Source organism: Chelonia mydas, chromosome 6, assembly GCF_015237465.2.
Source record: "Chelonia mydas isolate rCheMyd1 chromosome 6, rCheMyd1.pri.v2, whole genome shotgun sequence".
Taxonomy (NCBI): Eukaryota; Metazoa; Chordata; order Testudines; family Cheloniidae; genus Chelonia; species Chelonia mydas.
This window is the reverse complement of record NC_051246.2, coordinates 35,818,529-35,842,496: the sequence shown is the minus strand read 5'-3', so window position 1 is coordinate 35,842,496 and position 23,968 is coordinate 35,818,529. Positions and strand designations below refer to the sequence as shown.

Below are 23,968 nucleotides of genomic sequence, written 5' to 3'. Positions count from 1 at the left end.
TAGCTCCCCTCCCACACCGATGCACTTCTAAAGCTGGTGATGTTTGAGCTCTGGGGGTTGGCGGGAAGGAACCCAGCAGCGGCCTTACTGGAATTGCCTGCCCACGTCTAAAGGCCCCTCCCCCAGCCTTGCAGGAGGGACCACTGGACCAGGGAACCAACTGAATACATGGGACAACTAATGAATAACTGGGTCAGGAGCGAAGGTCACAAGTTCAAAAGTAGGGATCCAGAGGGGAACACTGAGCAGATAACCCCAGACGGCGCCCACTGCTCCTCAAAGCTATCTAGGGAGCTAGTGGATGCCACCCAGAGGAACTCTGCCCGGATGTGTGAGACCAGGGAGGAGCGGAAATAGGCCCCACAGTCTCAGAGCACCTCCTCATCTAACCTCCTCCACCTGGTGTTGAAGATGGCCACTTTGGCGAGGGCCAGGAGGAGGTTGACGAGGAGGTTTTGCGACTTGGTGGGGCCATGGACAGGGTGTGCAAACAGGTGTGGGGAAAAGTGCAGCCAAAACCCCAACAGGAGGTTCTGGAGGAGCCGGAATAGAGCTGCAACCTGGCGCATTTGAGATAAACGTACGCCAGGTTCTCCCTCATGCCGCAAAAGCGGCAGGCACCAGGAATGGGGGTGAACTGCGCCAGGTACACACCTGAGCTCACGGCTCCATGGAGGAGCCCCCAACCTATATCCCCGGTGGGCCATGAGACCAGGGTGGAATAGAGGCTGGCCCACTGGGGTTCCTCACCCTCCACAGGTGGTAGATAATCCCACCATTTGGTATCAGGGTGGGAAAGAGAAACGTGTGGAGCAGGAGCGTGTATAGTTGTTTCCTTGGCACGGTTCGGAAGTGAACCGGCTGCAGGGCACACAGCTGGTTTGGACTGTAGAAGAGAGGGGACTGGGAGGGTTCGTAGGACAGAGGCCTGATGAAAAGGTCCGGAGGGCCAGGGGGGAGCGGGGAGCACCCTCTCACAGTACCCACTCAAGGAAAACCTGAGAGGTGGGCGACAAGGCTGCCCCCCGTCTCCTGGAGAACATGCAGGGGCAGGGTGGTGGGTCAGGAGATCCACCCAGTCCCCCCATCGTAGTCCAGGAGGTCTCCGATTCTTGTGGTTTCTGCCAGAACCAGCCTTTGGCACACCGAAGGGAACTCCGCCATCTGCACATGAAGGTAGGGGTTGCGTAGCAGGGGCTTTGCAAGGAGGTCCGCCCCCTCGGTGGCCACAATGGACCTGGTCGCCGAGAACAACTTCCAGGCCTGGGAAGGTCCTGGCAGAAGACCAGCAGCTTGGAGAGGTCTCACAGAAGACCCCTCGGGTGGAGAAAAAAGAGTTGCCGGATGTATCAGAGGCAGCAGAGGAAGGCGTGTGCCACCGTGCTCCGCGCCAGACTACCAGCACCATGAAGGAGTCTCTGCAGGGCCTGGGGGTGGAAGACATGGACCTGGCTGCGGAGGCAAACCTGGCCCTGTCCTCCCTCCTCCAGGGGAAGACTCAGGACCCCTGCAGAGACCCTGTGCAATCCGGGCCAGACGAACTCCAGAGCTACCCTCGGGAGCCGGGGCGGGCTCAGGGTGTTGAGCCCGTGCCAGAGCATGGACAGGAGTCAGGACTACTCAGCAGCAGCAGCCCCTGCGCAGAACAGCTGCCCACGGTCAAAGACCCCTTCCCGTGGGCAGCAGAAAGGAAAGAGCCCCGCCCCCCACCCCGCGCGAACGAGTCACGCTGGGTCGGGGGCTCCCGTCCCAGCTCTCGCCCGCCTCGGGATCGCCCCGCCCCCAAGACAGCAGAGCTGGGAAGGCGCCAAGGGCAGAGAACAAAGCCCCGCCCCCGCGGCACCAGCGTCAGAGTCCCCGCCTTCCAAAGCAAGAAGTGCCCAAGCTCGATTTCTCGTGAGCTTGGGGGTTTACCCGTCTCCTCAGTGAGATCTCGCGAGATCTTCTTTCCTCCTACCACCACTTCCCCCACCTCCACCCCCCTTCTGAGATCTCGCGACATTCCTTTGACTCTTCCTTTTTCCCGGCGGCCGTCAAGATGGTGGGTAGGAGCGCGAGGGGCCCAGCTTCCCCCGCCCGGCACTTCCGTGTCCTCTGGGCCGAGCTGCCGGTGGGGGAGGGGTTCTCGCGCCCGCTTCGGCCCCGGGCCTCCGCCAGGCAATGCACGGTCCAGCTGTGCGGGGAAGCGGGCCGCCGCCAGCGAGCTCTGGGCTGGCCTGCGGGTTAAAGCCGGGCCCGACGGGGAGACTCGAGGAGGGGCCTTGCTGAAGCCAGGGTGCGCGGAGTTGGGCCTGGGCCTGCGGGCCCGCTCCTCATCCTCCCCTACGAAGCGGGCACGTAGCCGCCCTGTGCGCGCGGTCCCGTCCCGCGCCTGCCCAGAGAGCCAGGCATACACACGAGGCTTGGATTGTCCTCTGCTTATTTGTTTCCCACTCTTGTCGCTTGCTCTACGTTTTTATTCATATATGTACTGTGGGTTTTTTTTGTGTTTTCCTAGCCTTCTAGGCTAAGGAAGACCAGGAAGCTGAGAGGACACGTTAGCCACGGCCATGGCCGTATTGGTAAGTGAGGAGAATGGTTACTAATATGCTTGTCCTGGAACTTAATGTCTGGTAGCTCATTTGATTTACAGTGTGCCCGGTAAGTATCACTATTTAGAACATCAATGAAGCAATATAAGAGAGAGGTTCAAAAATGGTCTGGTTAATGGTTAGACATAACCAGTTCAAATCATATATTTCTCTGTATAATTTGTGCTCATTGACTTTCTTTAAATCAACTCAAATGATGACATAACATTCAGTAGTGTATTCAGTAGTACATGTTGTTTTTCTTGTATCACAATCCCTTTTAAAATTTCTTTTAGGTAAACACAGAAAGCATCCTGGCGGCCGTGGAAATGCTGGGGGTATGCACCACCACAGAATTAACTTTGACAAATAGTAAGATGTACCATCTTTTTCCTTTAAACCCCCTCTGCTGTCCCCTCCCCCCAAACTTTTGTGTAGATATTTTTTAAAAGTTACAAAGGCATTCATTCTACCATATGTAGCACATACATCATTTAGTAAAAGTATACAGATGTTTGATTTTGCTACAATACAGATAACCTTGCAAGAAAATTTAGCTGTTTTCTTTCATAGTCCTTGATATCCTTTATTAAATCTATGAAAATCCTTTTGTCTATCTGTTCCTGTTATTAGCACTTGCCTTTTAAAAGATCTCCTTTTTCACTGAGTTACATATGGTAAAATGGCTTGTTTCAGAGCTTCTAGTGTGTATATGTGTTTGTATCTTTTAGAATTTTTTTCCACAGTTAATTTAGGTTTGTAAGATACTAATAGTCTGCTCAGCTTTGATTCCACTATATATATATAAATGACAGTAAATGACTCAAGCTCTTGCATTTCCTGATTTTAGTGGTGTGTATTGGGGAGGGTAAGAATCGTGTATCTAGACATTGCCGAGACTAGTGTCACCTCTAGACATTGCTCATTGTCATAGTTGTGCTTGAGTACTCGGAAAGTAACAACTAATCTCTGTTCACTGACTGTCACTCTTTTCAGCTGTCAGTTGGTTACTGGGTTAGTAACAGAAGATCTGAATCCACATTTCTTGTACAACAAAATCTCTTCTAAATTCAGAGTTCTGGGTGCTTATGAAATATAGAATGGGCCCCAAACTATTCACAAGAAAGCTGAAGTCACAACTCATCTATCAAACATAAATATTTCATTAATAAAATTAATTGAATTTATAGATTTGGAAAATGCAAATATCCCTCAAGAATATACAAATAGCAACTTATTTACATCTGAACTTTAAAACTTTTTTGTTTTTGTGTATAATTTTTCTGTATCCTATAGTTTGTTCAATATGTATATGATAACGGTTAGTAGATGAACATAATTTTAACTGAGGTTATATTGATTTTTAGCACAGCCAATTCAAAAGAAACTAAAAGGAATGTGGTCTTATACTGTATCAAATATTTTTCCTCCCCAGTCATCCTGGTTATTTTGGGAAGGTTGGTATGAGACACTACCATTTGAAGAAGAACCAGAACTTCTGTCCTACTGTCAACTTGGATAAATTGTGGACACTTGTTAGTGAGCAGACAAGACTAAACTATGCAAAAAACCAGGCTGGATTAGCACCTGTCATTGATGTTGTACGCTCGGTAAGAGTGCTGTTTAATCCTGTCTTCAGAATCCATTGCTTCTAATCACTTAAAATTAAACTAAATTATGGATAAATTACAGTTCTTAGATTGTTTGAAATGTCAGGTGAAAGACCTTGTGAGCATCTGAGACGTAGTTCCACTAGCATATGTGTTTTTGCTTCTCTTTCTTTCCACAAGCCCTTTTTATTTTTCATGAATTAGTATTAAAATGTTTTTCTTTAAATGAAAGTTTAGATTTTCCCATTGTTCTTTTTTTAAAACTGGTGTTTGTGGTGATGAGAAGCTTACATATCAGCTTTTAAAAGGAAATTGGAAGGTTCTATGAAGGAAAAACAACTTTTATTGCTTGTTTTGGCCCACTAAAGTCGGTCTCTTTAGCACCGAGACTAGAGTCACATCCTAACATGTTTCATTGTCTTGGTGTGCTATAGTCCTCGAAGATAAATTTCTGATCTTTATTCACTGGCTGTGGTGTTTCATATCTCAGTCAGCCACCGAATCAGAGACATTCATTAGTCAGCCCCTCAGGACAGAGGGAAGCAAAAGTGTCATTTGGGGGAAGACTTAGGTTTAGCAGCATCCTTCGGGACTAGTATTTTCTGGGCAGGAGGAAACCTGGTCTGTTCATGGAGATGACAGTAATTCTAGATTGACAATTTGCTTTTCATCTATTACTAATTTATATTACAGTAATACCTAGAATCCCATCAAGGGATTGGGGTCCCATTGTGTGCTAGGCTCTGTACGGACATCCAGGAAAAGACCGTCCCAGCCTGATGGAGGTTAGACTTGGGTTGAGATCCTTCCTCTTTAGGTAAAAAGTTGGAGTGACATAATGGGGCTATATTGTCTTGTTTACACTACACTTTTGTCAACAAAAGTTATGTGGGTTTAATTAAAATCACGATTGTTTGTCCACACTAGCTCCTCATGTTGCAGACGCACTGTTGTAGTTAGTTATTCCACTGTAGTTATCAAATTAATATCCATTATCCCACCATGCAACTGGCCGCAGGGTGCTTTGGGAAGAGTTTGCAATGCCTCATGGGGCATGTACATGGTGCAGGTTTCTCAATCCCATCTTTTCAGGGGCATCCTAGTAGCTTGTCAGCGGAGAGAGGAGAGTGGTGTGGGAGGCGGGGGAGACAGCAGGTTGACCGACCTGTCCTGAGGCAGGAGGGAGCGGCATCCTGAGCAACTCTGAGCTCTCCATGCTGAAGAATGTCAAAGCAGCACAGCAGGCGCCCCCCTTTCCAGCAGCAGTCTGTCTGTCTGCCTCTGTGTTCCTAGTGCAGGGCAGAACAGGAGCATTCCACACTAGTGATACTGCTCTTCCTTCCAGCACCTGGAGCTTTGAAAAGGGAGGGGCTCATGTCTGCAGAGCAGCAGAGATCAAAACAATGAGCAGGGCGGTCACAGCAGGCATTGTGGGATACCATAGAAGCCAGTTATGTTGACAAAATAAATAGCAGTCTCTATACCAGGGGTGGGCAAACTTTTTGGCCCGAGGGCCACATTGGGATGTGAAACTGTAGGGAAGGCTGTGCCTCCCCAAACAGCCTGGCTTCCACCCCCTGACTGCCCCCCTCATAACCTCTGACCCAGCAAACTCCCCTTTCCCTCCGCTCTTTGTCCCCTGACCAACCCCACTCCCTATCCAACCACCCCGACAGGCTCCCCGGGACTCCCATGCCCTATCCAACCCCTCCTGTTCTCCCCCACTGCCCCCGAACCTCCACCTCATCCAACTGCCCCCTGCTCCCTTATCCTGCACACACACACATAGACCCCCGGCAGCACCCCCTTACCATGCTGCTCAGACCAGCTGGTGCTTGCAGCCCCACTGCCTGGACGGAGCCAGCCATGCAGCGGTGTGGCTGCAGGAGAGGGGGGACAGCATGGGAGGAGCCGGGGGCTAGCTTCCCCGAGCAGGAGCTCAGGGGCTGGGCAGGACATAGTTTGCCTACCTCTGGTCTATACCGATGCGTTGTCGCTTTAATTTTGCCGCAAAAAGCTTTGTGTGTCTCACTGAGGTGGTTTTATTTTGTCTGCAAAACAGAGTTTTGCCACCAAAAGTAGCTTTGTAGTGTCTGTACCTCCCGTTTTGTTGGCAAAAGGCAGTTTTTTCCCACAAAACTTCGTAGTGTAGAAAAGGCCCAAAAGCCCCAGATCTGCTTGGATGTGGACTTTTCCTAGACCAGAAACTATAGAAGACAGCTAGCTGTAAGACTTCCTTCCAGAGATCCCTTCACAAGTTGGTTGTGAGTGTGGGTGTGCACGAAGATGGCTTTAAAGTTGCAGCACAGAATCTCATGCTCTGTTCAACTTTTTCCAGCACCTTCAGCAATCTGTGCATCATGATATAAGCCACAATCAATCCTGTATCCTTCAGTTTCAATGGAAGGGTAGTCATAGCTTTATCTCCTGGAAAGTCTGAAAAAAGTACATACTTTTTCTGGATAATATGCAAAAAAATTGGATTTTTAAATGACTACAGAAGTCTGAAGAATGAGACTCTCTGGAAAACTTAGCATAAATTGAACAGTAAGTCAAGAGTAAAACCTTGTGCTGTACTATTTTTGTTATGAGCAGAAATGTATATAGCACTCTGTTCTTTTCTTAGACTGTAAAGTTAATTATGCAAGATGTATTGTTAGGGGGCTTATTCCTTCACCCACTTACTTCCCTGGTCCTTCTCGCATGAACAGAGAGCAACAATACCCGAAGTCCAAAGGTGCAAACAATTCGATGTTTATTGGGGTGAACTTCCAGCAAGCATGATTCCAGTTTCCTTCCTTAGTATCCTCCTTCCCAGCTCTGACACCACAGAGCCTTACACCTGTGTCCCTGTTCCCATTTCCCCCTTTAGCCAAACAGGATTCCAGTTTCCCCACTCCCATTCCCTGTTCCCATCTCCCCCTTTAGCAAAACACGGTTCCAATTTCCTTACCCCATTCCCTGTTCCCACACCCACCCACACCCACTCACTTCCTCATTGACTACAGATTATATAGTAAAACTTGAGTTCTGCTTAGCTATACCTTAACCAATCATTTTCCTGAAATTTAACTAACCAATCCTAACATATTGTAACATGATTATGTAACCAATTATATCCCACCACCTTAATTAGTTTACACCCAGCAAAATTAATTATACAGCAGACAGGAACAATCACAGAACCAGACAGAGATTATACAGACAAACTATAGCAAAGTGGGAACTATAATGACAAAACAATACAGAAGTGAGGATTTCACATCCCAGTATTGATAAGTGAGTTCTTGCCAGACAGGATGCTGTTTCCTTTTACATTTTCTAGGCACTTCCCTTTCTCTGGAGGTGATAGGCATTATCAGGACAGGATTGTATTCCCAGCAGCCCAATAGCACCTTCTTTCAATGTGACTAGTTTGGAATGTGAGGATGTGACCGGTCGCTTCCTAGCTTATGGCTGCCTCTGCTGCTTAGCCAAAGGCCTTAGCCTAAGAACAGGGCCTCAGACTGTCACAGTAAGAGAAGGCCCTTACACCAGCAGACAGTGATTTTGATTCTTTCTTTTATACCTCTATAACTAGCCAAGTGATAAGAATACACCTAAATTCTTAAAGTACAGGCCTTTGCAGACAGGCCTGAATATCTATATCCTAACATGTATTTGGTGAAATTAAAAGAAAAAGAAAGTTGTTGGGTTTGTGGTTGTCTTTTTTTGTTTTTTTCCAACTCTTCAGTTTACTACTTATGTGCTCAAGTTCTGGAAAGATTCCATGTTTGTCACAACATGCAAAAATGATATCAGTCGTGTTTGCAGTGTTGTGTCCATGTTGGTCCCAGACTACTAGAGAGAAAAGGTGACAAGCTCAAAAGTTTTTTTCTTTTACCAACAGAAATTATTCAATAAAAAAAATTACCTCATCCAGCTTTTTCCTCTATCTGTCATGGTCAAGTAGTAATTTGAATTTGTGGTAATTCTTACTGCTGTTAATGGAGTTAATCTTTCCTTGGCAGATGCATCTTCTCACTTGCATCAAAGTCCATTGATTTAGCCAAATTACACCTGTCGCTGGTGTAGGTGGGAGAAGAATCTGAGTGCAGTACCTCTGGAGTTTTTATTGAAAATCTGTTTATGCTAACTTCTCTCTTATATCTTTCTAGGGTTATTACAAAGTCCTGGGCAAGGGGAAGCTGCCCAAACAGCCTGTAATTGTGAAAGCAAAATTCTTCAGCAGGAAAGCAGAGGAGAAGATCAAAAAAGTTGGTGGAGCATGCGTGCTTGTGGCATAAGTTTTGTATTTATGCAAGTTTGAATAAAGACACTATAAAATGAGTGGCTTTCACTTTGATTTACCAAAATGTTTTATGGGGAAGATGTTTGCTTACCCAAATGTTTCTAATACTTAATCAAACTTAAGCCCTGTCCATACCATAACTTTTAACCTTTAAACTTTTAAGTTTGACATTATTGGCATGGCTGGTTCTCAACCTGATTGATGTCTGTCTGCATAGCACAGATAAGTTAATAGTTTTGCTTTTCTTGTAACTGGACCTTAGTCTCCTCCAGTTTGGCTAGGACCGTTGAACCATGTTTGTGTAACTGGTTTGATTGGTGGTCTGTCCTTCTAGCTCTTTGTGGTGATACAGTATTTCCCAGAATTCCCCCATTTTCTGTAGAATTCCGTTGTCTCCTTTCCCCTCTCCTCCCCTCCCCCCCAAATGCATTATAACATAGGTATAGAGAAATGCACAAACATAATTGTGACAGAAAAGCTGTCATATTGACACAGACTGAACTTGTAATCAGCTAAGGTGACATTGCTTCTAAGTGGTTTACAAAACTTAGTTGTAATGTTGACAGCGCCCCACATACTCTCTGGGGTGTTATTCAAGCACTAATACTTCATACTCCAGTTATTTTCCAGGGTAAGTCTTATCACAGGTGCTGTGTAAGTGTGAACTCTATTCCTGTAGCACAGCCTTCATCTTTACTCACATTAAATGGGGATGCGGGAAAAAGATTTTTAAATCAATAGTCTAGGAAATGAAAGCTATCACCTCACTGTCACAGGCATTGTGGACAGTTCTGGTGCTGTCCTGTGTGCAGCCTTGAACATGTGGAGTCTTGGTTTCAACATGCCCCCCTTTACTGACAGTTGTTGCAGTGGGATACTGACTGCTAGCACCTCATTGTGTAGAAGGTATGCCCTATTATTTTTCAGTACTACAGCTGGGAATTAGCCATAAATCTCTCAAATTTCATTGGCACAGCTAAACTCTTACTACTATACCTCACAATATATCTTCCTATCTAATAAAAGGTTATATAATCTTGCTTTTTATAGATAGTGTTATGGGTAATTCAGTTATTAACCATATCCTTGTTAGTAGAATGAATGTGGTAATATGTACATGGCTACACTTGCAGATGTAGAGCGCTGTGAGTTAAACCTGCCTTCATAGCACACAGGGAAAGTGCTGCAGTCTGTCCACACTCACAGCTGACAGCACACTAGTATGGCTACACTTGCACTGCTCCCAATGCCGCTGCATTATGGGCAGCTATCCCAGCATGCAAGTGACTGCAATGTGCTTTTTGTGTGGGGGGGGATGGGGTTTTGGGGTGCTGTCACATGCTGTCTTAAGTTCAGAGCCCCCTGCTCCACCCCACCCCCCCAGTCACAGCAAACGTTTGCTTTTTCTGAGCTGATGCTTTGAAAAGGCATTCCTGCAGCCAATTTCACAGGAGTGGCCACTTGACTTAAGGGGATTATGGGATGTTTCCAGAGGCTGATCAGAGGCCACAGCACTCCAGTGGGGGCACAGCAACCGTTATTCCACTCACTGAGGTGGAGCACCAGTCAGAGTGCTCTACATGCCTTGCTTCTGTGGACAGGTAGTGAGTTAGTGCACCATTATTGCACTGTAACTCACAAGTGTAGCCAAGCCCTTAGCCTTAACACCACTAACACTGTCAACATTCTGAAAGCTAGCATGTAAATGTATTGCTTTACTAGTGCATTTAGCTCACTGCATTCCTAGGACTTCAGATCTTAAATTTCTTTGTTTCTAACACTTTAAATCACATGGTTTTATTTGTAAAAGTGACTCAAATGGGTAAGCAGTACTATGTACACAAGCAAAGAAGTTTGTCGATACAGAGTATGTTGGGTGTGTTCACAATAGGGTATCAAAAATGCTAAGGAGTGTAGTTCTATGCAGTAATTAAATTGCCGCTTGGATGTGAGCCTGCCTCCTTTTGTTCACCAGCAGTGTTCTCTAAGAATGACTTCCATCTATCACCCACTTCAGTTCAACCTACAGGACTGTAAAGGTATGTAATTTAATATTTCAACAAACATTGAGAGAGGCTTCAGAACTGCTTTCCCAAATGAAAGAGGGTCTCAGTATTCAAAAGAGGTTACATCTGAAAAAAGGCTTAAAAGTAAATTCACTATGGCATTACTTTGACTTGAAGTTTATTTTAGCAGTTAAATAAGAAGAAATTGCTGACTGACACTCATAAGAAACACCCAATATATAATAAGCAAAGGGACTGTGGTCTCAGTAATATTCACATAAGCCAACATCTAACCTTCCCCCAAAATATGATTAAGTTTTGAAAGTAACTTGAAAAAATAACTTCAGACATTTGATAAAGTCTTTATTCAAACTTGATTTAAAAAATCCTTTATGCCACAAGCACACAGGCTCCACCAACTTCTTTGATCTTCTCCTCCGCTTTCCTACTGAAGAATTTTGCTTTCACAATTACAGGCTGTTTGGGCAGCTTCCCCTTGCCCAGGACTTTGTAATAACCCTAGAAAGATACAAGAGAAATCGGCATAAATAATATTCATAAAGAACTATAATCCTCTGCATCCACAATCTTTAACAATTGGAGAAATGCAACCTAAACAAACGTTTAAATTTGCATTTTCTTCATTTAAATTTGGTCATGATTGATGTTTGCAATTCAGTAGTTTTGCATGGTATGAATTTATCATCAAATACTCTCAAAACCTAAAAATTACATCAGCTAAGAGCTGTACAGTTTTGCCAAGAATTTTAATTGTTCTCTTTGAGTTTTACAAACATCTGTAGATAATGAAGCTCTACAGTCCATGAAGAAAGTTATTTACATATCAGATTCTTCACATTTAATGGCTTTTTTTGTTAACCAACACAACCAGCTCAAGATAGGATTGTTGAAAACCATGCCAAAATTCTAACATTTCATGATACACAATAAAGCCCAGCTCATCTCTTGGCTATTGGAGAGCTTATAATTATTCAGCTTCCCCCCACACCCCTCCAAAATAGATATCAGTAGGGCTAGCTGCCTCCTTTGGATGTTGGAAAAAGAATCTAGGAAACAAAAGCAGCAACTGTTTGACTAGTTAAGATCTTCCAACAGCTAGCTGGTTCTATTAAAGATGACACCTCTTCTAGATCTCACAGGAGTCCTTAAATTGGTGGTAAGAGTTCCCCACAGGGCTTTGTTTTGACCTACTCTAACCAGGCTGGCTAAAAGTATCAGTTTTAATTAAAACAATGTTACTGATCAGGTGACTGACTGAGGCATGAGACACCACAGGCAGTGAATATAGATCAGTAGTCTTTCTCCGAGAACTATAGCACACCAAGACAATGAGAAATGCCAGGATGTGACTCTAGCCTCGATGTGGGGAGGCTAACGCACATTACATTGAAAAATTACATGCACTAAAAGCTCTAAAGGCCATGTCTACACTACCACTTATGCCAACAAAACTTATATTGCTCAGAGGTGTGGGGAAAAAAACACCACCACATTGTTACACTGGCATCCTCCAGTGGTCTCCTAAAACAGATGTATGCAACTGCTCAGAGCAGTTATAGGTAAGGCTGCATGTCTGTCATGGATTCCATGACTGTCGTAGCAGCTGGTGTTGGCTTAGAGGCTTACTGGCTTGGGCCCTGGATCTGCAGCAGCAGTTTGGGTGTAGGAGGGGGCTCAGGGTCAGCCCTTACCTAGGCATGGGGCTCCCAGCTCCCACTGGCATTTCCCTGTAGCTCCTAGGTGGAAGGGCAAGGGGGCCCCCGCCACTCCCATTGGCTGCAGAGTCAGCACTTGAAGTACACCGAGCCCCCATGGCTGCCCCTCCCTCCAGAAGCCCTGGGGACATGCCAGTCAGAGCCAGGTAGGGAGCCTGCCAGCACCGCCCTCAGCGGGGGGCCAGGCTACTGCCACATGCCTCCCCAGTTTTAATGAGAGGTATATAATAAAAGTCAGAGACAGGTAATGGGCCATGAATTTTTGTTTACTGCTTGAGACCTGTCCATGTATTTTACTAAACATACCCGTGACTAAAACATAGCCTTAATTATACGTACACAAGGGGAGAGACAGACTCCAGTAAGACTGAGTTTAATGTGGAGAATACTCATTACATACATCACAGAAGCTAGTTTAAAGTATTTTTCTTAACTCTGAACATTAAATACTAGGAGAAAACAATTTTAAATTTGTTTTAAAAAATGTTAACATCAAGCCAAATAAAGATGAAAAATGCAGTGGCACATATTTAAGCATAATTAGTTTAATACAGTAGATCAGTGAACAAGACCCTAGGCAAAAAAATAAATGCAACCGATTCCAATGTGAACGTATGCTTAAATCAAGCACACTTACCGAGCGTACAACATCAATGACCGGGGCTAATCCAGCCTGATTTTTTGCATAGTTCACTCTTGTCTGTTCACTAACAAGTGTCCACAGTTTATCCAGATTAACAGTTGGGCAGAAGTTCTGGTTCTTCTTCAAGTGGTAGTGTCTCATACCAACTTTCCCAAAATAACCAGGATGACTAGAAAGAAAAATCAATATAGACATTCTGTTTGGTTTAAATTGAAACTATTGGCTTTTCAAGAATGTTAAATGCTTAAACAAAGTATTTTTTTTTCAAGCAGCTGAAGTTTTAGTATTTGGATTTTTTTAAATCTGGACTCATGTATAAGACTACATGTGAATAAAATGTCTGTGTACATTTCATAACGAGTATCTTCAATACACACATTAATATCAACTAATTTGTCCCTGGTTCTTCTTGCTAATTTATCAAATAAGCAAAACCTATGACAGAAAAGGAAAATAAGTAGAGAAATGCTGTACTGAAGTGTTATTTGCTGATTTAATCAACTGTTCTTATATTTCAGTGATGATCACATTTTCTGAATCTACAAATAAAATTTAGTATTTTTGTAAGCAGAAATCACAACTTGTGCATCCTTTCTGATTAGTTTTGGTTCAGCCTGCAATCTCTGACCACCCAAAACTTTGGAATGGAGGTCTCGGCCTTGTTACTAACCTGGTGACTGACTGAACTACTAATAGGGACAGTCAGTGAATAAAGGTTAGTAGTTATTCTCCGAGTACTCTAGCACACCATGACAACAAGCAGTGTCTAGATGTGACTCTAGTCTCAGCCATCTTTAAATACATATCTCTTGTCCCATGAAGGTTAATAAAATCAGGATAATGTTACATTTTTGATCTGTATAGTTACCATGTATTAACATTGCATTGGCTCAGATCTGAACAGACTAGTGTCCGAACCTTCTGTTACTTAAGTTCTAAAAAACCCAACATGTTAACAGTTCTGAATAATTACCCCATTCTGATCTCGCCAACATTGTCAATCACACTAATTTGTGTAAAGAAGAACGTCATGTACCAAAGAGGACTACAAAGTGCTGCCTTGTTACAAAGTCTGTCCGTTTACACGAATGGTTCAAAATGCCCACTGTGGAAGCTAGTTCGCCACGTGACATCTCAACACGACTAGGAAACAGAAGGAGGACGAGGCATGGTTTTTAGGTGCCTTACTATTTGTCAAAGTTAATCCTGTGGTGGTGATTGCCCCCAGCATTGCCGCGGCCACCGGGATGCTTCCTGTGCTTGCCTGGAAAGAGAGAGAATAAGAAATCGTGATGCCAGAAATGCTGTACGTCGCTCAAGCCCCCGAGAGACCGTCGACGGCCCAGCAGGCACCGTGCGAGCGGGGCTGCAGCCTGTCACTGCACGGGGGGGGGGGGGGGGGGGGGGGGGGGGGGGGGCACGTCCCCGGGTCCCGCAGGGGAACAGGGGACGCGGAGCCGATGCGTGGCCGCGCTCCGCACTCACCGATGCGACCATGGCCGTGGCTGACGTGTCCCCTCAGCTTCCTGGTCTTCCTCAGTCTGGAGGGCTGCAGAGAGCAGAGCGCGTTACCGAGCGGCCGGGCCGGAAAGCGGGCCCCGCCTCCCCCCCACCTGCCGCCCCCGCCTGCCCGGGCTCCCTCGGGACTGGGACGAAGCTCCCCGGCCTCCTGGCGACACGGAGGAGCCGGGCGAGGCTCCAGGCCGCCCCCTGCGCGCTCCCCGCCCCATCCCTCTCCCCCGGGAAAGTGGTAGCCGGGTGGCGCGGGCACCGGAGCCCCCTCTCTAGAGCGCGGGGAGCCGCGCGCGCCAGGCTTCCCCCCTCCCGGCGGCTCCCCTCGGCCCTGCCCAGCCACGCGGCCGCAGCCACCAGCTCACCATGCTGGCAGCCTCGAGGAAAAGAAAGAAGAGGGGCCGCTGTCTCGCGAGAAGAGAGAAGGGGCGGGAGGAGGAGACAGAAATGAAGGGACGGGAGCTGGGTCTCTCGCGAGATCTGAAGCCTCCTATTTCCGGTGGTGGGAGGAGCTGAGCGGGGCTGGGTTAGTGAGGGAGGGTTTAGCGGCGCTGGGTTGTGTCCCGCGTCTCTCCCGCCTAGGCAGGATCGGGCCATGCGGGATCTCACCCACCCCAGGTCTTCCCCGCGCGCTCCAAGTCCCCGGGGGTCTCCCGTGCTCTGGGCAGGGGGCTGTGAGCCCGGGCTGCTCCCCGTTCCGGCTCGGGCAGAGTCCTCTGCGGTTCCTGACCTCCTCAGCCGAGTCCCCTGGCGTTATCACCCGCCTGCTGAGGCTTGATGTTCTCCCTGAAGCCCCAGCTCCGGGAGTCACGGGGCTAGGGAACATTCGGCTTGTACTTTGTGAGTCAAGTAGCGTGGTGGCCCTCCTTGTGCGACAAGCTTGAAAACATGGACCCTAAAGGCTGGAAGGCAACGAAGAGCAGCCCGTCTTTTGTATTTTATTTTTTAAAAAATGATGTTTTTAAGGCAAATGATTTGGTGGGCGTGTGGTTGGAAATACTGTTCCTGTTGCACCCCAAGAGCTTGCGTGGCGGATGCTGTGGGTTTGTGCTTAGAGCACAGGATATGGATTCAAGGCGTTCTAGAGTCTGTCCCTGGCCCTGTGACAGATTTGCTGTGTTACCTTACCCGAGCCGCTTAACCCCTATGTTCCTCAGCTTTCCCATAGATTCAGTGGAGATGCTGTTTACCTTGCCTGGGTGGTGTGAATCTTCCTTAATGTTTTAAAAGGCTTTTAAAGTATTCAAAGGTAGGGTTACCATAGGTCCATATTTTCCCAGACATGTCCAGCTTTTTGGTTCTTAATTGTCATCCAGGAGGAATTTTTAAATATCTAAAAACATCTGGGATTTTGCCATTATTATTTTTCCCCAAAGAAGAGTTGATCATTCAAGAAAGAGAGTGAATGTTGATCACTCGAGAGAGTGCCTGCTTTTTCCCCCTAGGTCCCAGCGCTTGTGCCGCAAAACAGCTGTTTCACGTGGCGGGGAGGAGGGAGAACGTGGCATGCTCAGGGGAGGAGGCGGGGATGGGGCAGGGATTTGGGGAAGGGGTCCAATGGGGGTGGGGAAGTGGTGGAGTTGGGGTAGGGCTGAGGGGCGTGGGCAAATACACACACACACACCCCTGTGGAGCGTCCCCTTTTTTTGAATGTTCAGCTATGGTAACCCTATTCAAAGGGAGCTTGCTAAACATGTGCAGAGTAGTCATTTCTTTCTTTATAAAATAAATACTCTCTGAAAATGAGATCCTCTGGGTATTGTCTACATGGTAGCGAGCCTTCCAGCCCCCTAGAGAGACTTGTGAAAGTAGGGTTCAAGCTAGTGCACTAAAAATTAGCAGTGTGGATTTTGCATTTTAAGTGGCAGTTCAGGCTCTCCAGCGTGCCAAACCCCCTGGGTCTAAGTTCAGATGGCTAGCTTGAGTTTTCACTGGAGCTACAGCATCCACAGTGCCATATTTTAGCTGAAGCCCTCTTAGAGCAATTCTGTCTACCTGGGCTGTGACACTTCCTCCCAGCTGCAGTTTAGACATAGCCTATGTGGCCATGTGTTAGCCCAGAATAAATTTTCATGGTTGAGTTATAAGCTCATGCAAATAGAGTAACAGTAAAAATATTTACAGTTCTTTGGCTGTTCCAAAATCTTCAGACTCTGCTATAAACCTAGTTTAAAATGGCTTGGGCTTACTGGTAAAAGATGATTGTTTTTACTGCATAATTTTGGTTTAAAACAAGTGTTTTAACTGTTTGTACTTTAGTGAAAACATTGCCTGTTAATTACAACTAATATTTTTCTTTATAAATGGATTTTTTTTACAGTTGCCTCCAAAGTTTTCCATTAAATATATGATAGTGTCCTTTAATACTTGCTACTTAGTACAAATAAAAGTGGGGAGAATGACATAAGAGAAACTGTTACTAAAATATGTCTGCATATTTTTTTTAAATGTTGAGGTCCTGTTTGTAAATATTTAGGAGCAATTGTGAACCTGAGTGGTTTTGTCCTTTACAGTCTTGTACTATACATTTGCTGAGGTGTCTAGTAACCTATTTCCAGCAGTTGATCATAGTTCGTAATAAAGCTAGTTTTTTACCTTTCCGTTTACAAATTGCACAGATGTAGAGTTGCTGCACGCATATGACCTAAATAAGAGAAGTGAGTGAAATTGGAGTGGAGGGAACAAGCTCATAATCTGTGAACCTCACACAGCTCCCATTAGGTTGTGATTTACAACTGCAGTTTTCTTAAGACCTCTGAATCTGACCCTTTCTACTGACAGTGTTTTAGAATTTAGCATAATTTCTTTTTTTCTCCATAGTGCAGGATAGTTCTAGTGTGCCACATCAGGTGCATTATGTTTCTTTGGAAGTATCAGGTACTAGCCTTTGCTGAAGAAAGCTTACCTTACCACCAAGCTAGACAGAATTTACTAGATACTCAGTGGTCATCTTTACAATTTGATATGATTCCCAGGAAGGACATCTGATGATATTTAAGAGACTTCCAACGAAGGATTTTCCCATTAATAGGTTCTGCACAAATAGAGAGCAAGAATGAAGGAGCTAATTAAAATGAAGACTTACTTAACTTTTTGATTTTAAATGTTTTGCTTGTTTTCCCTCTTGTTCTTTACTTTGCATCCATGTTTTATAAATATGAAAAGGTATTTTTGTTTGGTGGTATTCAACAAATGAAACCAAGCCCTTGCCAACCCAAATAACTGTCAATGTATCAATTATAAAATAAACAAATATGGTAAGATAAATATTATAATGTTGTAAAAGCCTTGTGGAATCCTCACAACAAACACCCCCTTTTAACACCAGGAAGATATCAAAACCACCCTTTGATGGCATCAGCAAGAAATAAAGATGAGGACAGAGAAGAGAGAGAAATTCAGATGACTTTTGAAAGTCCCAGCCCTAAGCTACAAAGATGCTCAAATTATGGTACCACTTGCCGTCTGCTTTCCTCTTCTATGAAACATATTTACACCTTCCTGGAAATCCTAATTCTGTGACGTATTGAGTCCTTCAACTGAAACCAGGGTGTACTGATGGCTCTCAGTACTTCATAAGGTGGGTTTGCACTCTTGCTCCATGGCCTTGGTTCTGGAAAATGTTTTAGCCATCTCTCTAAACGTTACGCTTCCTTAAAAACTCAGCCTCCTATTGTAAAATTAATATATTTGTGTGTTCTAATTCATAATGAAGCAATATGTTAAAGGATTTGTGAGGAGCAGAGACTCATAGACTAAAGCCAGAAGGAGCCATCATAGAATCGTGGGATGGGAAGGGAGCTTGAGAGGTGTTCTAGTCCAGTCCGCAGCATGATCATGATCACCTAGTCTGGCCTCCTGCATGTTGCAGGCTACAGAACCTCACCCACCTATTCTTGTAGTAGGTCTGTAACCTCTTGCTGAGTTACTGAAGTCCTCAGGTCTTGATTTAGAGACTGCAAGTTGCAGTGAATCCATTGTTTATGGTAGTTCAAACCAGCAAGTGACCTGTGCCTCGTGCTGTATAGGAATGCAAAAATCCCCCAGGGTCTCTGTCATTCTGATCTGGGGGAAAATTCTTTGCAGTCCCCAAATATGACGATTGGTTAGACCCTGAGCATGTAGGCAAGTCGCACCAGCCAGACACTTAGGAAAGAATATATTAACTCAGCGCTCTCTCCCTATAGTGTCCCATCTCTGGCCATTGGAGATTTCTATTACATTTCTATTACTCCTGTTTTCAAGGTCATCTAAATATTCTTGTATGATATTCTGGTCCTTATCTGTATTGGCAATACCTCACAACTTTGTGTCATCCACAAATGGTATTCGTGAACAGCCACTTTTTGAGCCAATGTCATTAATGAAAATGTGAAATAAGATTGGTCACAAGATGGATCCTGAAGGAGTTCCGCTAGTAACCTTCCTCCAGCCTGACAGTTCACCTTTCAGCATGATTCATCGTAGTTTCCCCTATCACCAGTTTTTTATCCACCTCTTGATTCTCATATTAATCCCCATCTTCTCAAATTTAACTAATAATTTTCCATGTGGAATGGTACCAAATGTCTTACTGAAATCCAGGTATATTACATCTACTGCAATTCCTTTGTCTAGAAAATTGGTTATCTTCTCAAGGAAGATCACGTTGGTCTGGCATGATCTACCTTTTGTAATACCATGTTGTATTTTATCTTTAATGTCCTTAACTACTTTCTCTTTCAAAATTTGTTCTAAGATCTTGCATTCTATTGAGGTCAAACTAATGGGCCTGTAGTTTCCCAGATCACCTTTTTTCCCCTTTTAATAAGTACATACTGTTGGAGACTGAAGAAGACCACTTTGAACATTTACCTCTGGAGGATGGATCATGAAGATGCATCAAATAAAGTGAGTTCATATATAGATAATCATTATTATTATCATGTTATCTAATTATACTATTGGTACATTTAATGGAACTTATTTTTAAATGGGCCTTAAAACGGCTTCTAATGTTGAACCTGCAGTCAACTATGGATGCAAATGATAGATTATTGCTGGCTGTCTGATATGCTAGTGCAATCAAGTAGCTAGATAGCCACATATTTTCATTTGCGCCTGCAACTGGTTGTGGTCGCAAAATAAGCGGCAGGTTTTTAAAATTTAGTCCAATATGTTTTAAAATTTTAAATAGTAATATTATAATGTGTTACTCTTAAACTTTTTTTTTTTTTTTTTTTTTTTTTTTAATGGACAGATCGTAATTTTTGAGTCATTAAGATTTTGTTATTCCATGATACAAAAAGAGCATGCTTCCCAGCCTTTGCTTTTAGAGAATCCATTTGTTTTGCTTTAAATGTGTGCACATTGTTTATAGTTTGTCTAAATGTTTCTTTATTCATATGCTTGTTTGTCTGGCTCAGACCCTCAGTAAAGTCTAGAGAGATTGCTGAGCATTACTCAGGATCTGAGAAGCTTCTCTAGCTATATCCCACATATTTGAGAGTTGTGCTTGTCCCCAAGTTTACGCACATGCTGGTAATATTATGTAATTTATTGTAAAGGGGGAAAATCTGTTGTTTTCTGAACCCCTCAGATGTGTAATAAATATCTTTTGGTAAGGGGGCATTAATCTTGTGAAGGGCAGACTAGTAACACTGTATAATTTAAATGAGAAACACATAATGTCTCTCTCTCGTTTAAGTGATATGAAAATGTTATATGTGTTCAATGGGTAGGTGTCTTGTGCCTGCAATAAAGCTTTCTCGAGTACTTTCCCCAGATGACCTCTAAGGAACAAAAGCTTGCAGGAAACATCAAAACTGATCATTTCACAATTGCACAATTCCTGTCTTGCTAATGGAAGCTAGAATGGAATTGCAGTCTATGGGAACAGTATGTCATCCTGTTTACTCTGTTGTATAAAGCCACTGCACCAACATTATGGTCTCTCCAGCTGGGTTTGTTAAATAAAAAGGATCTGCATTCAGTTCAGCAAATTTCTTGTATTCTGCATTCATTGCTTTTCCCTCTTTTTGAAGTTTATTTTGATTTAATAGGTTATGATTTTATATTTCTAGGAGGCGGAAGTGAGCTACTTTGTGGTGTGGAATGGGAGCCCTTCTGTGAAACATGAAAGCTCTGGCTGATATTGAGTGGCCCAATTTTCTATTCAGCTCTGGTAATCCTGTTGAAGGGGACATGGGTAGGCTGAGAGGACTTCTTTGGCTCAAGTAATAGCCATCCTCTGTTTTCCACTTTGTCCTTTTCCTCTGACTTATAAAAATACTTCTGAGTGGACACCATTTTTTTGCCCTTGGAATGCAGCAGATTATTCCCAATGACATGGTTATTTTTAAAGAAACAAAAAAATGTCACTGGAGGAGTCCTAGACCAATTATTGCGTGTGAATACTTGGTAAATCCCTGTGGAAGAGCTTGACACAAATAAAATAGAACGTCAGGATTTCTATCCATTGGAAAAGCTGGATGAAAGTAGAAAAGGCACACTTTTGAGATGTATCTTGACAACTATTAGATATGTCCTCTAGCTCTTTGTGTGGGTGGGGTGAAGTTCTTAGTCAACTTGTCTGAAACAAATGCATCTCTGCATTCTGAACTGTTACGATAGTATTGTGGGAGACAGCTGGATTTGTCTTGTCCCACACACCATGAAGAGAGTGATTACCTAAGTGACGCGTGCTCCCCTGTGCGCAGGGGGCACTTGCACCTGCAGAAGTGGGGTATTCTGCTTCTGCAGCATGCTTCTGTGTCTCTCCTACCCCACAGAAGCCCCTCTGCAATGGCTCTACAAAGGGTATGGGTGAAGGGTTCCTGTGGATTCTCCCCTGCCCATACACATGGGAGAAGGCATCAATTAATACAGTCCAAACATGTTTGAGCTGTTTCCCTCCTGTGATGTGGAGCTCCTTTTATAGGAGAGCTCCAGAGACAGTCCCTGTAGATGGCATGCTTCCAGGGCCAAGCAGCAAAGTGGAAGCAATGAACAGCAGTGTAGATGTGTCCCTTGCCCTTTGAGGATCTTTCAGGATCTGTGGCCCAGTGGGGTGAAATATTCAATTTATTTCAGGGAGTAGGGGAGGGTAGAACTACATTCACCTTTTCCCCCTCTCTATAAAACAACAAGAAGGAAACTCCATGAGCTGTAACTTCCAAAGTTTCCTGCTGCATGTTTGGATTATTTCCATGTTGGAACTGAGACTTCAATTCCAATTTCAGAATCTCGGTTGAGGCATAAGCCAGCAAATACACAGTTTTACTTGGAAATCGCAGGCTAAAGTTAGGGAAAACATTGTTTTACTTGTAAAGGGAGCAGATTTGATTTGTAGTCTTTGAGAGGCAGTAAGCATTGAACCCCAAGATGCCATTTGTACAGAGTGTAAGGGGCACGTTATTAAATCTTTAGAAGCAAAAACGTTCATAATTACAAGTATCTTTGCATTTCTGTATGCAGCTTTCTAACATGCATTGTTCAAATGGGAATGGGGTTTTAACTGTTTATTCCCATTTATTTCTCTTGCTGATTGTAAAACATTGGGAAAAAAGTGTGGAAAAAGTTGGAACATTTTCCACCCGCTTTGAGAACTGCAAGCAGAAAGAATACAGCGTGTGAGAATTTAGACAGTTAGCATTACTATAAATAGATCCACAGTACAGTATGCCTCAGATTTTATCAAAAGTAGCAAGCACTATGTACTGAGAATGGAATTTTGGTTTGTTTGCCTAAAACCACTCTTTCCAACACGCTAATCTGCAAAGAAAACGTTATTTTCAGTAATGTGGGTGTGCAATTTTCACCTGCAAGGAACTTCCCCTTTCTTCAAAGGGGCTGAATAAATGTTTTTGAGAATGTGCCTCCTGCAGTTGGCTTGTATTTTTCACTTGGGTGGCCGAGCGCTTCACTAAGCAGAAAGTGGTTGTAATGAGTCATTTTGTGACTTTTAGTGTCCTTGATGTCAAACTTTGGACTAGGAAAATGGAGAGCCTAGATCTGTTGAGGAATTGTTTGGTGTGCAAATGGGAACTAAAGAGAAGAGATCCCAGACTGCTGCCTTGTCTTCACTCCTTTTGTAAGGACTGTCTTCCAGATTTGATTCAAGGATACAATTACACTCCCACTGAACGTGAAGTTATGTATGAAGGTAACATTTCATGTACTATTTTGTACTTCTTAGGCACTTTATAATGCAATATTGGAATAGGCAGATTGAGAAGCACTTTTTTACACAATTATTCTTTAAAATATGTTGTAAAGGAATTACTAGGAGACTTAAAATTAGAAATGAGAAAGAGATGAGTGGGGTACCTTCTCCCCTAAATGAGCTTTTATTGGGAAAAACAATCTATTAGAGACAAATTAAATAATTTGGAAAAATGTTTAAACTCACATAATCAGTTTGTTTTTAATTAATTGTTTTAAACAAGCGTCAACATCCTGGATGTTTGTTTTACAAAAAGGTATTGTAAGGTAGCTGCTAAGCTATAACTTCTTTACACAATTCTTTGAATACAATGGAACTTTCTAAGGTAAACAATTTTTCCATAGAAAAATTTAGAATAGATTTTGATATCTCGATCTGGTGCTTCACTTCTGTCGAAGGTCATTATAACTAGAATTGCAGTGTATACATTCTGATGCACTTCCATTTTACTGCATCTCAAGTTCATCATAAGCAGATTCCACTATATACTGTAATTATCATACTGACTCAATCAGTTTTTAACTAAACTAAGTAAGCTTAGTGCACTTCAGTTGCAAAGACAAGGATTTTGTGAATCTGGCTCTGTTGAGCATGAAGTTGTGGTTAGAGTTTTTAGTAGTTATTTTAAAAATAAACGCACAGGTGTTTCTGAATTGTAGAACGAGACACACAATCAGAAACAGATATGGTAATATGCTAAACTAGAACTTAGCTTGTTGAATTCAGTCACTTTTTTACGGAGAAAACATTAACACTGATTGTAAGAAAAAAAAATCCTATTAATTTGTAACAGTTCCAGAGCAGTTCTGTTAGAAATTTGTAGGAAGACATGGTCCCTGCTGTGAAAAGCTGACGATCTGAATTGGATAGATAACACAAACCAAAATGGTTCAGATGTGAGAGTGGCTGGAAACAGCACTAGGAAGCAGATCATTGTTGAAAGGCTAAGTGGAAGAAATGTTGGAGGAGGAAAGGGAAGTCACTTAGCACAGAGGAAGAAGGAGGCTATTCATGTGCAGGGAACTGAGTAAAAAATGTAAAAGACTAGAGTAAGAGAATGAACAGTCACTTCAAATAAATTATAAAAGGGTACCATTAACTGTCCTCTAATATTTCTACATACCACAGTGGTATCTAAGCTCTCTGGTGGCTTTTTACTATCAATTCCAGGAGAACTAGGTTCTCTTTTCAACTCAGCCTCTGATATACTAGAGCCTAACTGGATGTATCCTAGTTTGAAAATGTTGGCCTCAACCTCTCTGTATATCAGTTTCCCCAAATACGGAATGGAGATGATGATGATGATTCTCGCCATTGTAGAGCCCTTTGTCATCCTTGGATACATTGGATTTAGCTATGATGAGGATTAATTATATTTTAAAAATATTATACATTTT

At 43.6% G+C, this 23,968-nt stretch overlaps 3 protein-coding genes and 4 non-coding genes across 14 annotated transcripts in view; 4 read left to right on the top strand and 3 right to left on the bottom strand.

Annotated features, from left to right (window-relative positions):
• The first annotated feature begins 1,910 nt into the window (after positions 1 to 1,910).
• RPL27A (ribosomal protein L27a) lies at positions 1,911 to 8,509 on the top strand. Of its 3 annotated transcripts, none has more exons than XM_027819525.3 (5): positions 1,911 to 2,041; positions 2,498 to 2,561; positions 2,867 to 2,942; positions 4,006 to 4,180; positions 8,338 to 8,509. In XM_027819525.3, the coding sequence occupies exons 1-5, from the start codon at positions 2,039 to 2,041 to the stop codon at positions 8,464 to 8,466; spliced, it is 447 nt and encodes a 148-aa protein (XP_027675326.2). In that variant the 5' UTR covers positions 1,911 to 2,038; the 3' UTR covers positions 8,467 to 8,509. The 3 variants fall into 3 exon arrangements, with proteins under 3 accessions (XP_027675326.2, XP_043403891.1, XP_043403892.1); XM_043547956.1 differs by lacking the exon at positions 8,338 to 8,509 and adding an exon at positions 6,519 to 6,721 and having other exon boundaries at positions 1,933 to 2,041; XM_043547957.1 differs by lacking the exon at positions 8,338 to 8,509 and adding an exon at positions 4,874 to 6,182 and having other exon boundaries at positions 1,933 to 2,041.
• On the top strand, positions 3,463 to 3,597 carry LOC114018838. Its single transcript, XR_003564051.2, has one exon. It is a non-coding gene; the product is annotated as a small nucleolar RNA SNORA3/SNORA45 family (small nucleolar RNA).
• Positions 4,563 to 4,694, top strand: LOC114018837. The gene has a single exon (XR_003564050.1). It is a non-coding gene; the product is annotated as a small nucleolar RNA SNORA3/SNORA45 family (small nucleolar RNA).
• A 2,314-nt stretch (positions 8,510 to 10,823) lies between the features above and the next one.
• Positions 10,824 to 23,968, bottom strand: part of LOC102947076 (60S ribosomal protein L27a) — a 33,471-nt gene continuing 20,326 nt past the window's right edge. For all 5 annotated transcript variants that reach the window (XM_043547959.1, XM_043547960.1, XM_043547961.1 and 2 more), the window contains 5 exons: positions 14,734 to 14,745; positions 14,342 to 14,405; positions 14,045 to 14,120; positions 12,851 to 13,025; positions 10,824 to 10,996 (listed from right to left, as the gene is read on the bottom strand). In XM_043547959.1, the coding sequence (XP_043403894.1) occupies positions 10,868 to 10,996; positions 12,851 to 13,025; positions 14,045 to 14,120; positions 14,342 to 14,405; positions 14,734 to 14,736 (447 nt within the window). In that variant the 5' untranslated portion in view covers positions 14,737 to 14,745 and the 3' untranslated portion in view covers positions 10,824 to 10,867. The remainder of the gene's footprint in view (positions 10,997 to 12,850; positions 13,026 to 14,044; positions 14,121 to 14,341; positions 14,406 to 14,733; positions 14,746 to 23,968) is intronic.
• On the bottom strand, positions 11,729 to 11,860 carry LOC114018836. The gene has a single exon (XR_003564049.1). It is a non-coding gene; the product is annotated as a small nucleolar RNA SNORA3/SNORA45 family (small nucleolar RNA).
• LOC114018843 lies at positions 13,514 to 13,645 on the bottom strand. Its single transcript, XR_003564056.1, has one exon. It is a non-coding gene; the product is annotated as a small nucleolar RNA SNORA3/SNORA45 family (small nucleolar RNA).
• Positions 14,864 to 23,968, top strand: part of TRIM66 (tripartite motif containing 66) — an 83,513-nt gene continuing 74,408 nt past the window's right edge. The window contains exons 1-3 of one of the 2 annotated variants that reach the window (XM_043547953.1): positions 14,864 to 17,948; positions 19,107 to 19,258; positions 22,315 to 22,511. In XM_043547953.1, the coding sequence (XP_043403888.1) occupies positions 19,239 to 19,258; positions 22,315 to 22,511 (217 nt within the window). In that variant the 5' untranslated portion in view covers positions 14,864 to 17,948; positions 19,107 to 19,238. Of the gene's footprint in view, positions 17,949 to 19,106; positions 19,259 to 21,057; positions 22,512 to 23,968 lie in introns of those variants that run through there. The other variant, XM_037899765.2, reaches the window with a different exon arrangement.